Source organism: Leuresthes tenuis, unplaced genomic scaffold (assembly GCF_036924035.1).
Source record: "Leuresthes tenuis unplaced genomic scaffold, fLeuTen1.0.hap1 SCAF_13, whole genome shotgun sequence".
Classification (NCBI taxonomy): domain Eukaryota; kingdom Metazoa; phylum Chordata; class Actinopteri; order Atheriniformes; family Atherinopsidae; genus Leuresthes; species Leuresthes tenuis.
The window spans coordinates 5,069,332-5,086,903 of NW_027325367.1; the positions used below are offsets into that span (position 1 = coordinate 5,069,332).

A 17,572-nucleotide genomic window follows, 5' to 3' on the forward strand; every position below is an offset into this window, starting at 1 on the left:
TTTTGATTCTCAAGAAGCTGTTTACGTTTACCAAAACACGGACCTGGCAGACCCAGGGGCCAAGAAGGACAGACGGGCCCTTTGGTTCTCACCTGCAAAATGTTAACGGGAGTAGCCGAAAACATCTTCAGCGACAAGCAAAAGCATCACTAAACAGAAACAAAGCTACCAAAACAACTAGAGTTCTGCAAAGCCACATGAGAAGTCTTCACGAACACAAAGATGACAAAAATCATCAATGAAGAGATGAAATAGAGAAATAGAAATGGAGATTAAATATGTCAAATTAGATTCAGAAGGACCACATTAAACCATAAAAAAAGAAAGAAAAAGGACACAAACAACCACACAGTGACTAAAATATTACACAAACAGATGATAAATCGTGGAAAAACTGCTGCAAAAAGACTAAAAGTAAAAACAACTTGATGCCAAGCAGCTACAAAACTGAAGACACACCTGCACAATATAACAATTTTAGGCCACAAAAAGCATGTAGAATTGGTCCATCTTCATCTGGAAGCATGAATTTGTGCAGAAGTTAATATTCAGGTGTACAATGGGAATATTTTACCTGATGATGAAGAGCTGGTAGGTGCTGTTACAGTCATCCTGCTGTGTCCTCTGCAGAAAAGTCTTAACAACGTTAAGTCTTCAGAGGAAAGGAGCCACTGTTAAAACACTTGACCATAGTGTACCAGAAACAGTCCATTTAGAAGCATAATAACTAAACCAGAGGCACTTGTTTTACTTCAACTTTTTTATTACAAAATATAAACGGCAAAAAAGCTATTTTAATCTTTTGCTAAAACAAAGACAAATGTGATCCATGTCAGACATGAAATAAAGCATTTTTTGTTCTTTTTTTTCTTTTTGTAGGTTAGCATGCTACAGTTGATACAGTACAGGTGATCGTGCTCCTGCTCAAATCAAAACGTCAGAATGAGAACAAAAGTTCGAAGATGACAGTATGTAAAAGTGACCATCAACCTGTCCTGTCCTCAAGTTTGCCCAAGAGATGTTATAACAGTGAGACAACAGTGCTGATGTGACCAAAAGAGGGTTGTTGAACATTACATTACATACAATAAATAAAAAAAATGGGCCACTCCTACTCAAAGGCAGCCAGAACCTTGACCACTTGAAACTAAAACAAGTATCAGATGGGTTCTCTGCATCTTCGTGCTGTGCATTAACTTGTAGTTTGCATTAGATACTCAGATGTAATTGTAGATTATTTTTTACTGATGTTCAGGAAGGGTCTGACAGAGTTTGTGGTGGGAATTATAAACAGAAAGATCAGTCTAGCTTTAAATTAGCGGCATATCTGTTAAAAGATGGTGATATGTGTATTCTGTTTGCTGCCAGAAAGGTGCAAATATGACTGTCACAGCCTTAACATTAACGTTATATGGACAGAAAAGAAACAGGCTCTGTTTGTCCAATCAGAAGCAAGCTGTAACTAAGGGTTGATTCACAATTTAAGTCAGCAAACTGTTTCTGACAACATTCAGAACACCCTCACATATAGATTTAAAACTGCTTTAGGCACAAATGACAAGAAATGTTCCAGCTCAACCTAGGTCCAGTAAAGTTAAAGTGGCATGATGTCAGCGTTTCCCTTTTGCCGCGACTCCACAAGAACAGAGATGAGGGGAGCGCGTGTTTGGGGGGGTGAGCCCAGTGGACGGGAATGGAGGGGTCTGACAAGTCCTTTTCCATACCGTCCAACATTTCTTTTAAATAACACAAAAACACTTGTTACTTGCGACAGCTTTGATGCGTAAAATGGCACCACGTGTGCGTAAAATGATGTGGAGAAGGAAGCGAGGCGCACAACAAAAAGTCATGCCAGAGGTCTTGGATACTGATACAGCGGCTGCACCGTTGTAATGAGGCATCTTCAGACAGCAGAGATTCACTTCCCTACCTCGTCGAGCACTTTGCGGTTGAGATGAGCCTGTTCTCGCTGGCTTTCCATCTTGGCCATCTGGATCATATTCCTCAGCAGGTGGAAGGTCAGGTCGATGGACAGCGGCGGCTCCTCGCTGCGCTTCAACAGCAGCGCCGCGGTCCTCAGCGCCTCATCCTCGCCCTCTTCCTCTGGCGAGAGTAGGTGAAGGTGGTCCGTGTTCCTCCTTTGGAGAAGCCTCAGGACGTTGTTGTCCAGTAGATCTGATGCTGAGCTGTCCGCAGCCGCCCTGAGGAGCACCTCGTCCAGTTGCTGTGTCTGCAGGCGGTCGCTGCCATCCAGCCAGCCTGGGAAGAAGCGCGGTCTGCCGGCTGCGGGACGGAGGTGTGACGAGAGGAGGACAGAGGAGAGGAGCAGGAGGAGGGGGACAGGCTTCATGTCCTGCAACCAAAGGATTCATTTAGATTCGACAAAACCAAACACACGCTTCATAGGTTGAATCGGATCATTTCCACATTTAAATACCAAATTGTTCTATTTTCCCAACTCTAAAGTGAAAAGCAATTAGACAATCAGCCAAAATAAATGTAATAACTCAACTCCTTTAGGGAAAATTAATTAAAATCTTTAATATATATATATATAAGTAATATAATTACTCATAATAACTACAGAGTCACGGTTTCAGAGGTCACATCCTCAGTAACGCTTCAATAAACATGATTGCAGAAGAACTCACTTTATTCTCTCCAGATGCTGCAGCTGAACTTTGTGGTCGGCCGGTGAGATGTGAGATGTCAGGATCGGAGTCTGAAAAGTCCTGTGAGCAGTGACTGGAGAGGTCCGGAGGGTTTTATACATCCAGCCTGCTCCTTTGACGTCAATGCGAGCACATATAATCGGTTTGGAAACTGGACAACTGTGGAGACGCAAGGCAGCGCAGTCCTGAGGGACAGCTGTGATGGACCGAGAGTACAGGGCGCAGATTTAGGAGGTTTATTTCTCTCCCATCCTCTTTGGGTCATAAATGAGATGAGGTGAGGTAAACACAAAGTGCAGGAGAACCGTTGAGATCTTGTTGGTGTCATTTCGGCGTGGGTGAGAAGGCCCTGCCCAACAACGATCGCAGCAGTATTCACTGATTTATTTCTATTTTCTGTGTGGGGATGACTTATGTGTGTCTGACATTGTTTATGCCAACGTGTTTGCCACAAAAAGACGGAATCAAAGCACCAAACGCAGTCTTCTTCCTAAGACTAAACCCGAATAATCCAGTCTCACTGGCAAAAATTTGAAAACTAAGATCCTGAATTGCACTGAAGTAAAGCCATTTGACTTTCAGATATTGACATAAAGAATTGAATCTGGCAACAATGCATTATGATGTAAAGACAATAACTTATTACCCCCAATCTCAACAATGAAACACTTATAAAGACAAACATAAGCTAAATGAAATGAATGAATGTGGAGCTGTCCATTGTTCTGAACCTGCCTAGAACTGCTCATTTATAGCACAACCTTATGCTGAGCACCGTTCACCCACAATTAACCTAAATGCTAAACTTCAGAACGGTTTTCCCTTTGCTCTGTGTGCAGGATGAGAAACAGTCATTAAACTTTTAATTGTTTTAGAGAAAACTCCTGAGAACTCAAATGTTTCTAAACTTTCATTAAGCCCCGCCACCCTCCATCTATGACTCACAGGATCTGACATAATTGCAAAAAGCAAAGTTTTTATTGTAGTTTTTAAAGTTCGACCTGACACATGCCAACTTCTACACAGTTAACTCAAGATAAATAATCAGTAGGGCATTAAAAAAAAAAAGACCCGTTATCAGGATTTATAATGTTGGTGGAGGCATTAATCTTTTTAAGAAGATTAAAAAAATTCAACATTTACAACCTGTTTGGTTGACATTTTTCTTTTCCACAGCACAATTAAAAAAAATCTGGATTCATCACTCAAAACCTTTCGCTTCTTTTGTTTTAATGCGCATCAGTAATGTTTCAGAAGTGCCGCATCCACACATTACACCTGCACGTTACTCGAGAACATCGGCAGAGTTTAAGGTGGTGATAATGCATTCAGACCGCATTTAGACAGCTAAAAAGACTCTGCAGAGTCTCTTGATTTAATCACCTTGGCTTAATTTTTAAATTACAGCAAGTCTGGGTACTGAATCAAAATCTGAATTCCAGCTCTCTGGGGAGATGCTCGCATCCCTCAGGGAGGGGAAAGAAGCTATTTGGCGGATTTTCAACAGATTCGTCAGGCACTTCTCACTTGCTGATATAGCCTGAGTGTTTGTTAATTTGGTTGCCAGCGCAGATCAGCAGCCTCCAAAAAACAAAACTAAGTTTTCCACAAAGGTTAGTGAGGTCAAATACACCGCTGACATTAGTTTAAACAGCAGAGATGCTCTTTGGTTGTCAAATATGTGCACATTGTGAGCATGGAGATTTGACTCGTACAGAAATAGAAGGAAAGTAGCCACACTCCAGCAGCATTTGTACTACACGGCTGATCACTGTTGGCTCTTCAGCAGCACCTTTCACCAATAAACAAGTCGGAGACAATGATGGTTAAGAGTAGATTAACATTTCAGTAAATATGATTTAAGACTGATATCATTCATGTCCGCTCTGATTAGCCTTTCTCTGATAAAAGGTAGTAAAAACCAAGATCCAGAGCTCATGGATTTACAGATTCTATATGCCGTGTTTAATGTGTACAAAGAACTAAATGACAAGCAAGAAAATGAACTTTTAGAAATGAATGGACCCTGTTATTAGTTTTTTGTCCTGCTGTTTCCAGTCTGAGCGTTTAGTTGAACTAACTGGCTGCATCTTGATTCACTGATGACACTCATATATAGACTTTATGGTGGGTTTAATCACCCTCAGAAGCCTCAAGAGCTCAAACTAGAAAAGAGAAGACTTTTTAGACTGCAGTGTCATTACTTTTCATCTCATGAACATGCTTTTCTCTTTAGTTTATTAAATGTTGGACATACGTTGCTGAAACATACAAATTTTGGTGGGTGAGGAGGAGGAGAATAAACTAAACATGTAAATTAAAACTACATTATCAGAAGAGCTCCCTGAATGAATGAGGGGAAAATTTCCTTCATTAGCCAGTCGGCGTTAATGTGTGTGTAAATGCACGCGTGGCCCCACTGCAGCGCCACTGCCAAATCCCATTTCCACAAATAACAAACTTTCACAAACATTTCTGCAAATGCATGTTTGACTTTCAAGTGTGAATGTGTCATTCGGAGTAGACGAGCACTTTCCCCGACCTTCTGCGTGTGATTCACTCACAGTTTTACACATTGGAAATATCAGAAGACTAAAAAGTAAGTTGTGCCCATTTCACACACACAGTCTACAGTACAAATGAGTGTAAACTCATCATCATCAGCAACAACACAGGCTGGACTTGTGATCTTCCTTCACATCTTATTGGCCTTCCAGGTCAGGTAGGAGTTCCAGGCGACAGCAACAATCTGTACGACGGCCAGCCTGCAAGGAGGAGGAAATCTGACGTGTTTGATCTGGATGCAGTTCACCACAGAGTCTGACAGTTTAACCGAGAGGGACAGTAAGGAGGCTATAAAGCCAAATCCTTTTGGCTGCTTCACAAATGTGTCGGTTTTCAATTAAGAAAAGCATAGATTTGGGATCTAAATGACTAAAATAAATCCAAAACACTAAACCTCCATTAATAGTTCGAGTTGGTACGAGATTCGGACATTTTCCTGCACTTCACACAAACATCATATCACCAGATCTGTTTGTAAATTTAAAAAGCCAAAAAGCTCTCACCTGTGGTGCAGTGGAATGAAGTAGAAGTTTGCAATCTGGACTGGAGGCCACAGCTGAAACAAACCATCAGTCAACATTCATATACGTGTCAGATATGAGCCGGTTTTATTCACAGGATCAATAAGAACAGAAATAATGACCCACAGAGGGAAAACTTACATAATAATTAGAGATCAGGGCATCTGTGTAGTCCTGTGAACAAAGAAAAGAAGGTTATAGCCACGGCACCATAACTGATGTCACTTCGGTTTCAGGCCGTCTTAAAATCTAAATCTGTGGCTTAAAGTAGCTCCTAACTAGCTGAACTGGAGAAAACTCCTTAAAATTAAACAGTTTTTTGACTGAAATGTTGCTCATCCCATTAGTATAAAATCTTAAAGTTTCACTGTGTAACAACAAAGATCTGTGAGAAACAAGACCAATATGAATAAAAACTATGCTTCTATAAGTCTGTAATGACCTGGCTAAATTACCTCTGAACCAACCATTTCCATGAGTTTGTGCAGCAGGTCCCTTCAACATGGTGGAAAGTGCAACTTACAGCCATAAAAGGCAGGAAGAAGAGTTACGTTCAAAGGATGATGGAGAAGTGGAAAGTAGAGGAAGTAATGGTTGTTTGGGGAGAAGTCTGATGGTCCATGCTTGAGAAATGAAGGATCATTTATTTCGTAATGCAAGAACAGCAACAGCGCATGAACTGACCCCAACAATTTCAGGGTAGTCTGAGTTTTTTCTCAAAATGTAACTTGGCCAGTGGACATTGATGCAGTTTGTTGCTAGATGAGTTTCTTTTAAAGCTGTGACTAATTTAATCAGCTCAGCATAAAAACAGTTGACTAACTGCACAGTTCTACACAGTACGACGCTGGAAAAACTCCAGTTTCCGGTGCAGATTACCAGTTAGCAGAAATAATTCAGCATCTCTGCATGTGTTCTTGTCAAGCTCCTGTTTATGGATGAATATTTCATCTCACATTCGCTGTTACAGCCCGAAAAAGAAAAAAAAGAATAAATCACCGCAGACACAGTAAGATGATTCATTCATGAAACATGAGGTCAGTTCTCTCGGCTCCTCAAAACAAGTTGTTCACATCCGTTCCATAAAAAAAGACAAAAAGGAAGACATTTAGATGCATTTAAGAGAAGTCAGAGAGGTAAAACAGCGTGTTTCTGATGGTGATGATGAGATCCGGGGTCCAACCCTTCAACATTCTCCATCATGGAGCAGTTGTAACTGCTGGTGGGGGATCAGGTGAGAGATGGTGATGTGCTGAAACTGCAGTTGGTCTGGAGTTTCCTCCAAAACATTCCAGGATGAGAGGAAGTATGAAAGTCAGGCAACATCTGCCAGATCAGCACTAAGCTTCCCTGTTATTTTGCACTTAAACAAAGAAAACTTTATCCTTGAATGCTCACATCACAGATGCATTATGTAGGAGCTGCTCAGTGTGCTGGCGTTTGTTTCATGGTCAATAGAACATTTTGGTGACTGGCTGTCAGGCTGTTTTCAGACTGCTGCACGGCTGTTCTATGTAGTGGTAAAAAATACTTGTTTAGGACAGTCTCGTTATATTTAAACACTTCAAATGCACAGATTCTCATGCACTGTACAGTTTCTGAGACATCTATCTTAACATTTGTTGTGGCCTAATCATCGTGTTTAACAATAAAGGTGCAAAGGTTACTTTAATGGTAACTGAACTCTTGGTCATTGCATCACGGTTCCTCTACATCAGGGACGTCCACATCCGGTCCCCGAGGGCCGCTGTCCTGCAGATGTTTCCCTGCTTCAACACACCTGATTCAGATCAATGCATCATTAGCAGGTTTGTGCAGAACTTAAAATCTTTTGAAGAGATCCATTTCATCTGAATCAGATGTGTTGAAGCAGGGAAACATCTAAAACCTGCAGGATAGCGACCCTCGAGGACCGACTTTGGACATCCCTGCTCTACATGCAGCACTCCTGAGCAACATATTTTAGCACAGATTGTTCTGGAAGTTTTGTGCTGACATTCGTGATCCCCGCTGGCTTTACCTCCAGCGTCACCACGAGGCTGACGTGTTGTTGTTAAGTTACAGGTCTCAAAAACTGTCGAATGGATTTCAAACACATTCGTTTGGCCCCAAGTTCACACGTCAAGAGTCCAGATTTTATTATCCAACATGGTTCTTTCTCAGTTATCGGCTCTTTTAATGTGTTTCGCCGTGGATTTATAGATTGTTCTGTACATGTATGTTCATGCCCTGAAAAATACAATTAAAATCTCGTAAAGTAGTTAAAACGTTCTTGTTTAAACAGGATTTTTGATGATTTTTATCTGTAGCTACCTGTTCATTTTACTGTGTCTTCTTTATCTTTTTATTGGCTTTTATGCCACTTAATTCTCTATTTTACTGGTTTTGTGTACAGCGCTTTGTGACCATTTGTCACGGAAAAGCGCTTAATAAACAAACTTTCTACAGAGTTCATTCACTTTGCTGAACACACATTCAGGGTCATCTTTCACTGCCCAACCCAGCCGAAAACACAAGAGAGACAGATGTTCCAGACGTTCCCCACGACCGATTGTTGGCTTGTTGCGATTTTTATGTCATAGATAAAGATCTGAGCCAAATCTGCGATAGATCAGCTGTGGGAACCCTCCAAAGATGTGATCTGTGAGGCTCACGAACACATCCCTGTTCCCCACTGAATGTTTCGTTTCTTGACATTCTTGAGCAGCTTGTAGGAGAGTTGTTGGTAAGTGAGCAGCTACAGCCAATGAGGACACACGTGACTGACAGCATGGCCAATAAACCAAAGTCTGCTCTGGAAACTCTGGAAGCAGAGTTTAGCTCAGGTTGGACAGAACACAAAAGTATCTTTGATGTTTGCAGCGTATGATATCGTCACAGACTCGAGAGAAACATTCCCGTTAAAGCTGAACCACGACTGGTTTTTCATCTGAAGCAACGTTAGGTCCAAATGTTCATTTGTCCGAACACTTTAGTGAATGCCCACCCTGTTTACAGGTAATGCATTAATGTAAGACTAGCCTGACATTAAGATTCATCTACGTACAGCCTCACAGGACAGCTGGCTGCAGACTGTAATAAAACTAAAGCAGGACAAGACATTCAGACAGCTTTTTACTGTGTGATAATTCACACTGTCATAATGTTGGCAATTAAGTATACAGACCATTAATCAAACAAATATGTTGAGAACGTAGGATAGAGTCGGGATGTTAATGTGACAAAAACAATACTGAATATATACAAAAACTAGCAGAAGAATCTGTTAGAAAGACCCTTTGAATGACTGCTATAAGTTAAATGATACAGCTGAGAACTGAGACACTTTTAAACCTCACAGTGGAAATAAAAACACACACACAGAATATTACCAAACTAAAATCTTCTTGTCATCTACTAAAAGGTCACCTCAACATGTCCCGACATATAAAAACAACAAGCCAATGTTCCAGGTTCTTTTTTCAGGCTGAAACAGATTTCTAATTATGGCCAAACAAGCTGCTCTGACACCTGAGGTGAAGTCACATCAAAATCTTTCCTGCACAAAAAAGGAGACATTTTCCACCACTTCCAGAGGTTTCTAAGCCGCTTGCTGCTATTAGGGTGGAAAATACCAGCATAGCATTTTATATCAATTTACCTCGGTCCAACTCCTCACTACTATCAAAAAATGGAAGTGGTCGTAGTCCATTTCAATTCGAAAAGTGAGTCCTGTATAAACGCACTTATGTGTTGTTAATGACCATAAGTGATGCTAAAAAGAGCTGCATGAGATAAGCTCAGTTAAAATGTTTGTTTAAATGATATAATAAGAGTAAAGCAGAGCATCTGCACAGTTCTGCCTATTTGATCATGCTCTAAGGTTATACTCACAATCAATCCATAAAAGATTATAAGCAGGTTAGAAGAATCCAGTCTTAACTCATCTCAAACTGACACCATCTGTCCTGTGGTGTCCCCTCATATGATGCTTTCTTTTATAATGAAAGACACCGTAGTGATGGCAGAGCAGAAAGAAGCTGGCGCCATGTATCATTTTGGGTTTATCCAAACGCACAGCTTGGGAGAGATCCTAAATCTTTTCCAAGGGACACTTCCATATGTGGAGAGGGGATGCCAGGGATTGAACCACCGACTGCCAACGAAAGCACAACATAACCAGACAGGAAAATCACTTCATCGCAACATGAAGTTAGAGTAAAGTTTTATAAAAATCTGCAGGTGTTAGTCATCCTTAAAACATGAACGGATTATCAGCATCTCATAGATAAGGACCTGACATGACATCTACAAACATTTCTAAATAACTTTAGTCAGTTTGGACGTGAATAAACGCACACGGAGGTCAGAGGTCAATCACAGTTAAAGAGTCAGCAAGTTGGGGTTCAGGGTTCTGTTTCATCGAAGGTATCAATTAATTTTCCTCTCACACTTCGTCAGCGCCAGGCCGAGTTGTAATGAGCACATTTGTCATTTTTTTCCTGTCCTTTCTGACATTTACCAGCTTGGCCTTTCAGGTCCACGCCTCTCCTTTGGTAAATAATTGATGGTGATCAACGACGTGTTGGGTAAGCAAGGCAGCGACGTATGTTTGAGCAGCTGGCACAAGATGACAGTTCGCTCTGACCTGGCATACAAACACACACCTATATATGGAGGTATGAGTCACCCTGCCTGTCTCCTCCTCCATCACAGGAAATAGTTTCTAATAATAATGAGAGGTGAGTGCTGGAGGTCAGATACTCTACCTACAATGAAAAGCAAACTTCCTCTCTGTACACCCCAAATACCCGAGCTGTGTGTGCACATTACTGACCGCTCTGCGGTCAGTTTGTGTCGACTCTCTGGTCACGATTTAAAGCCAAAGAAGCACCAACAACAGAGAAAAGAAAAGACAAGATTTGACCACCAAATACCCCAGTTCACATCTGTGTAAGAGGCTCAGTGGCAAATTCGTGTTTTAGGATTATTTGTGCACTTAAACTCATGACATATCTGCACCTTTAAGGTTAATTCAGTAGAGATAAGACTGCTGACTTTCAGCTGGGTTTACATACAGATGTATCAGGGTAGGCTAAATAAAACACATTAAATATCACTCTGCATCATTGGTTTCACAAAAACTAAGCTAAACTGAGGAAGCGTGTTTAAAAAAAAATAAGACATTTACAGTAGCAGCAACAACTTTTCATGTAATCAGCATGAAATCCTATATAAGCATGTTAAAAAAGCTTAATAAAAAAAATCTCTGTGTTTTAGAGTCAATTACTCTGCCCCAAAATGCCTCGAACGCCTCACTGGCTGTAGGGCTTCATGACATCACCATGTAACATCTTTTCACAGGTGTTTGCTGCTTTACAGCTGCTCGTTTTTGGTGCATAAATATTCTACTATCCCCCCGGGATGATGTGATTTGACCTCTACAAACCACCAGCAAACAGAAGAAATTAATGAGTATGCAATGTTTACAGGAAATAATAAGAAACAAAAGACACAGCCTCTAAGCTCTGCTTATCTTACTGAGGTAGAGCTCACCCACCCTCTTGAGTTTGGTGATGTTTTCCTCCACCGTCAGTCCGTTCAGGGCACCGGATATGCAGAGAAAAGCTCCCAAGAAGCACGGAGCAAAACACAACTGTGAGGACAAAAAACATGAGAGACGAGAGAATGAAACATTAAGCTCGGACGTCGTCTTATGGCCGATGGTCAACAAATGTTTAAATCCCCCCCTCACTTCTCTGTTCCTGTTGGTAAAACATCCATTAAGTTTCACTTGACCCCTTCATCACTTTAAATCTTTCAGGTTCACTGTGCAGACTGAGACAGAAGGAGCAACATCACTATTCAAGCATGGCAGCAGGCCCCGTGCTCCGGTAAATATTTCAGTCAAACAGGGAAGTTCTGAAGTTGTGTTGGTGCTTTTAGTTTATTCTACATTTATCCTGCCGAGGAGAGGAAAACTGCTTCAGTGATTATGTTCTCAGATAAATTATTTGTTTACAGGAAAGCCGCCTCGTCTCTCTGCTGCAGACTCTCACACTGAGCTGAAGGGAAACGATGTAAACCTTCCACTTTCATACGTTAAACACACAGTAAGTTGGGCTTTTACCACCTCTGGATGGCAGACACAGTTCAGTTGGTCTCCAGATCCGGACGCAAGCAGTTCTTCGCCCTCGACCAGCAAAAAAGAGTTTTTTTTACCCACCAAACTGGTTCCATTGCTAGCTGCTCACCCCAAAAACTGATGCTACATCAACAGAGCAAAGGAGACACAGAGACCAACCAGACCGGCTGAAAAATGGTTAGAAATCAGTGTAGAGTGTAACGTTTAGTCTGCTTAATTCATGAGAAAATAAAACAACAGCTTCATCTTGAATGTCAATTTCAAGCAGCAGAACAAGAACCTTTTCCTCTCATTTTTCATACGTTCACAGACATTCACAGTGGATGTTTGCAGCTCTCTTCATTAGGATTGTCGGGTGCTTTAATGTCCTCAGCTGGTGTTTATGGATCCACTCAGAACAGTGTGCATAAATCCGGTTTGCATCACCGTTCATAAACAGCGGTGGAGTGTTCGCACAAGCCAGCTGTTTGTTGCATAAATGCTGTTTAGAGCCTGTGATGATATGGTCAGTTTATTTTTGTGAAGATCAACCGTCTCATTGCACTGTGTTTCCTACAGAAAACAATGGGCCAGTTGTGGCTCTCTGGCTGTGGAAAATCAACTTGGAATCGGGTCTGGCACCAGCCCTGAACCAGCACTGGAATCGTTCAAAAAGGGGGCAGCACCAGTTTCTCAGGGCTGGAACCCGTGCTTTGATGGTGGAAACATCAAGAACCGGTTCTAAGCTCATTTCAGGCACCGAACCAGCACTGAGAAACTGTCAATCCTACAGGTTGACACACTGGTTTCTTCGGTTTGTCGTGTAAACACACTCAGCCACAGCGGTGACCGCTTGTCCCACACGTTACAAAAAACAGTAATACAAATTTAGTATAAAAGTCACAGAAAGATGTATTTTACTGAGGAGAATTAACGACTGTTTTACTATATTCTCACATTCGAGGCAAAATAATCATTGTTAAATGTAGAAAACAGAGGAAGAGATCGAAAACAGGCGCTAATCTTTAGAGCTTTGTTATTATGTAAATGTCAAAGCAAAATTGAGCAGAAAAGTGTGTGGCTCAGGTTTGAAGCTTGTTGTTCCCAAACAACTTAAAAACCTCTTTGCTCCTGTACTCTGCTGTCAGGCTGGTACAAAATGACTAGAACATGTCAGAGTTCAGACACAACCGAAGAGCAGAGGCTCTCGAACAGTACGATTGTATAACTGAGCTCGTTTCCATCGGCTCGTCTTCAACAGAAGGTGCTTGAAGAAGACAAAGAAGAAGAAGAAGAAGAAGACAAAGAAGAAGAAGAAGAAGAAGAAGAAGGGGCCTGGGGCCAGTGCTTCTCTCACCTGGTCAACCAGCATTTTCTTCATGGCGGCACTTTTAGTTCCTCCAACCACCAGTCTGTCCAAAACTTTGTACCAGCTGCCGATTACTGGACCCTTTGTTGTCAAAGACCATAAATTAATTAATTGTTCATAACTAAATTAACAACAGTGTGATGAAACAAACACTCCTACAGAGACTGAAGCTGCATAAAAATACTTTCTGTCCAGCAGATATTAAACTTCCTCCTTATACGAGTTAAAAATAGCAGGCAGCAAACATAATTCAGTGTAATATTTAAATCTCAGTCCTATGGAGATAATGTTGAGACAGAACAAAGACAAACATCTGTGCATAATCTGCCTGTGATTGTGTAGGAAGCATGAGCCGATTACTGAAACATAAATAAATTTGACTCTCGTCACAGTGACGTCAAAATTAAATGTGTAACTTCAAAGGTGAATTGTACAGTTGTTTCAGGACATGAATGATTAACTACGTGAAATCACAACCGTGCAAAGGCATGAATGAATAAGAGGATTCACATGAAACAAGTGGAGAGCAAAGACTGCCTACAGATGTGAATAAACAGCTTATAAAGCTGTTAAACAGCTTATTGTGTACAGTTTACATGGTTTTGTTCAAGTCCAGTGATTGTGGCTGCAGGCTTCTTTCAGACTGCTAGTTAACCAACAACATGGGATTAACTTATTAACTTATTCTGTGTGCAAATGCTCACACAACTGTTAAAAAAACACGGCACCTACCACAAAGAAGAAACCAATGCTCATCATCTTAGCTGTCCGGCGCACGTTGTGATTCGCTAATCCTCTCCTCTCGATCAGCTGTTGGGAGATGACATCACCGACGCCCACTAAAGATCCTGGAGCACAAGAAGACCACAAGTGGACTGAGAATGGCGTTAAATGACGCAGGTCCCTGTGGAGCATTCGCTTAAAAAGAAACCTGCTTGTTTACATCTTCTTTAGCCTGCTAAAGATGGAGCTAAACGTCACGTAGCATCGCACCACAACCGCGTAAGATTTAGATTAAGATGCAAATCACAAGCTGATGCATCGCTTGTTCGAGCCCAGCGAGGGACCTTAGTCCCTTCTCTTTATTTACAGCTCGGACTAAGAGCAGAAAATGGCCCCGAAACGTTAGTAGAAGAATCAGTGTTAAACTTTTACAAAAAGAGATGCGGCCTCAGGATGATGCGGTTTCCTTCCAGCAAATTTAAGGCAACGCAGATTTGTTTTTGGGTCACTTCAGGGAGAAACAGCATCTTACACTTTGTGCTGCATTATCACCTAATAATACCAGCAAAAGCACAGAGACCATTAGCATTTACACACAATTTCAATCAAAAGATACAATAATCCTGTGCACAGCTCAGTCTGAGTGCACATATGGGATGTCTAAGGTATTTCTTCTTCAGTGGTTTCACTAAATAATGGGATTTTCATTTGGTTACGCTCACTTTCCACATGCTATGCACCAAAGTAAGAGTAAAAGTAAAAGAAATCAGGCTGATCAGCTGCTAAATGTTCAATAAATGTGCAAAATAAGCAAATAAACAAGCTTAAAGATGTTAAGAAGCTCAGTGGTGCTGCAGAGATGGCAACCGTTTCTCTGTTTGATCCACGTTAACGTAAAAAAAAACATTGATTAAAGTTTCCAATGACTGAACAAAACCACAGTTGTCAATACAATACCAGTTTGAAACATACTTTATGTGCTTAAACACATGTTTAACATTAAATCAGCTGCTGCAGCCAACAGCACAGGATCAGAACACAAACCCAGCTGAATGAGAAGTAACCTTTACCGGTTTCTTCATGAAAGAACCAACAAAGATGTTAAGAGTGGCCAGATGGACGTGCACAGGTAGAAAAGAAAATGTCAACCGTAGACTCACAGGCCATTTAATAGCACTTGCTGTTTTTTTGACCCACAGATGCTAATGGAGTGAAGAACTGACTCAGAGGGGCTTAAATCTGTCAGTCAGTGTTTCACTGTGATAACAGAAAAGCATTTAATTCACAACGCTAACAAACACTGAAGAGATAACGAGGTGGAGACTAATTATTCACACAAAAAACAAAACAAAGTCCAGAAGTCTAACTTCTGATGAGGTGAGGTTTTAGCGGTGTTGTTAGAGTAACCCAACCAGCCGCATTACTTTCATTTTGATTGTAAAATGTATGTTTACATGATGGAATACATTCTCCAATAAGTCTTTGATTTATTTTAGAAGACAAATAAGTCAAAAGAGCTGAAATAAGTTTTCATTTGGATTCTTAAAATCACACTTGCTCAGAAAATACAATAATTTGCACAAAAAGACTTGGTTGACTTGTTAAAATACATGACTGCAGCAGCACAATGTTTTTCATATTTGATATCAATGGACTCAAAATGATTCAATTCAGTTTACTTATAGTGCGCCAAATCACAACAAATGTCATCTCAAGGCATTTCAATGATACAGTCAAGCTAATAAGAGTCAAATTCATTGTAAGCATAATCCAATCACATCAAACTATCATAATATAAATGTTCAGAGTCCTTTAAGAAACATTATCGAGAATCATAAGTCTCTCAACTGCAACTAAGTGTTCATTTAATTCTGAAATGATTTAATAAACAAGATGCAACCGCTTATAAGGAGAAAATCTACTTGTCATCAACTTAAAAAACAGAATTAAAATGACTTTTTTCATTCTTCAGACTGAAGTCTCTTGTTGCTGATGAGTATTAGACATCCACCGCCATCTAGTGGTGATTAAACTGAACTACAAACTGGGGTCATTTGAGCTCGGCCCTGCCGGAACATTAATTGGTTTCTCTGTTAATCTGATAAACAGAGTTTGATTCTGCACTCTTGTGCCTCTTTGGTTCGTTAAAGGCTATTGTTGCCCCACTTCCGCTGACTTTAAAAGAAAAACTTTAAATTAAAATAGCTCCTCAGCATGTTTAATTCGTAAAGTTTAAAGTTAACTTTAAGGCAAAATTAAATGAACTGATGAAATGAAATTAACCTTTCAAAGACGCTTTTTTTGGCTCATATTTGTCATTCATATCGTTAAAGTTTGGTTTGCACCACCTGCCTAATCTCGGTAAAGTTCAATGGCTTATTTCTTTATTCCTTGTTGATTCTGAAGCTGAGGTTCAGTGCAAACCAGAGCAAAGGTCGTGAAAATCGACCTGGAGTTCAACGTTTTCAAGCCCCCCGTTTTTGTAATCTACTTAACTCACTTTATCTCAACCAATAATTCAGAGTCCACTCATAAGAGATGATAACTTCATTACATTTGCATCCTCAGTGCAGACCTGCAGAGTAACTGTCAGAATTATTCTTACCAGCTGTGCATATCTGAACTGTCCAGGGGTATTTGGTCATGAAAACCTGGTAGGATTTCCACAGGCCTGCCATTTCTTTCTAAAATAGGACGAAAGGAGAAAACTCACAATGGGTCACAACAAATATGATTTTACACACCATCACCCCGCCCACAGGCAAGCAACGTGACTTAATGCTAATAAGCCCTGTTACGTTGTTTATTAGTTTGTTTATTGGTTGAACAACTTTAGTATTTTATGTACCTGCTAGTACTAATGACATTTAGCAAAGATAACACCTCGAGGGTTAAGCTGCGACATGCACAGATAAAATACTTAAAAACTCGGTTACTATTGGCAATTACCCTCTACTCAATTGCATTTAACCTCAACAGATTATAACAAAATGTTGTATACTATCGAAATGTACAGTTTTCCGTCAATGCCGAATTAAAGAGTGTATTCAAGTTATTATGTCACAGAAATCAATTAGTTTTTAACTGAAACAGAGAAAACTATTACTCGTATAAGATTTTAAAACTCGTAACTTTTGAACGATGTCCGGGGTGACGCTCGGTCTCATGCTACGTAAGCTAACAGCAAGGAGCGTCATTGGTGTTGCACAAGTTGGTAAATCACAGAACTAACTAATAAATCCTTTGATAACAAACTAGCAACACGTTTGACTTTAGATACTGTAAAAGTTACCAAAACAATAAACTGCAAGTGTCGCATTTGTCACGTTTTTGCCAATTTTCATGAAAAAAAAAAATCACCTATATATCTGAGCTGAGACTTCGTGAAGAACAGCTCACTTTTAAAGTTTAACGTGCAGCATTCAAAGTCAGTATATTCATGGAAAACAACAGTAAACAAAATGTGTACATGCCTGTTGGTGAGCCCGGCTTCCAGTCAGAGTTGAAGATGCCTTTAGGGATCCAAATCGATTCAGACTTTAGAGCATTCAGAAAATGTGTCACTTTATCCAGGCCCATTAATTTTAATAAATCATGTTGACACAGCAAAGGTGCATCA

General features: G+C 40.5%; 2 protein-coding genes across 3 annotated transcripts; both read right to left on the reverse strand.

Moving 5' to 3' along the window:
• Positions 1 to 757: 757 nt before the first annotated feature.
• Positions 758 to 4,583, reverse strand: uts1 (urotensin 1). Its single transcript, XM_072362349.1, has 2 exons — positions 2,652 to 4,583; positions 758 to 2,353 (listed from the first exon to the last, which is right to left on the reverse strand). Exon 2 carries the CDS (start codon positions 2,348 to 2,350, stop codon positions 1,919 to 1,921), a length of 432 nt encoding a protein of 143 aa, XP_072218450.1. The 5' UTR covers positions 2,351 to 2,353; positions 2,652 to 4,583; the 3' UTR covers positions 758 to 1,918.
• A 140-nt stretch (positions 4,584 to 4,723) lies between these two features.
• On the reverse strand, positions 4,724 to 17,558 carry mpv17 (mitochondrial inner membrane protein MPV17). 2 transcript variants are annotated; one of them, XM_072362347.1, is made up of 8 exons: positions 17,423 to 17,558; positions 16,559 to 16,633; positions 13,963 to 14,078; positions 13,219 to 13,311; positions 11,298 to 11,393; positions 5,900 to 5,932; positions 5,741 to 5,793; positions 4,724 to 5,437 (listed from the first exon to the last, which is right to left on the reverse strand). In XM_072362347.1, the coding sequence occupies exons 2-8, from the start codon at positions 16,629 to 16,631 to the stop codon at positions 5,368 to 5,370; spliced, it is 534 nt and encodes a 177-aa protein (XP_072218448.1). In that variant the 5' UTR covers positions 16,632 to 16,633; positions 17,423 to 17,558; the 3' UTR covers positions 4,724 to 5,367. The 2 variants fall into 2 exon arrangements, with proteins under 2 accessions (XP_072218448.1, XP_072218449.1); XM_072362348.1 differs by having other exon boundaries at positions 16,559 to 16,637; positions 17,427 to 17,465.
• Positions 17,559 to 17,572: the final 14 nt, after the last annotated feature.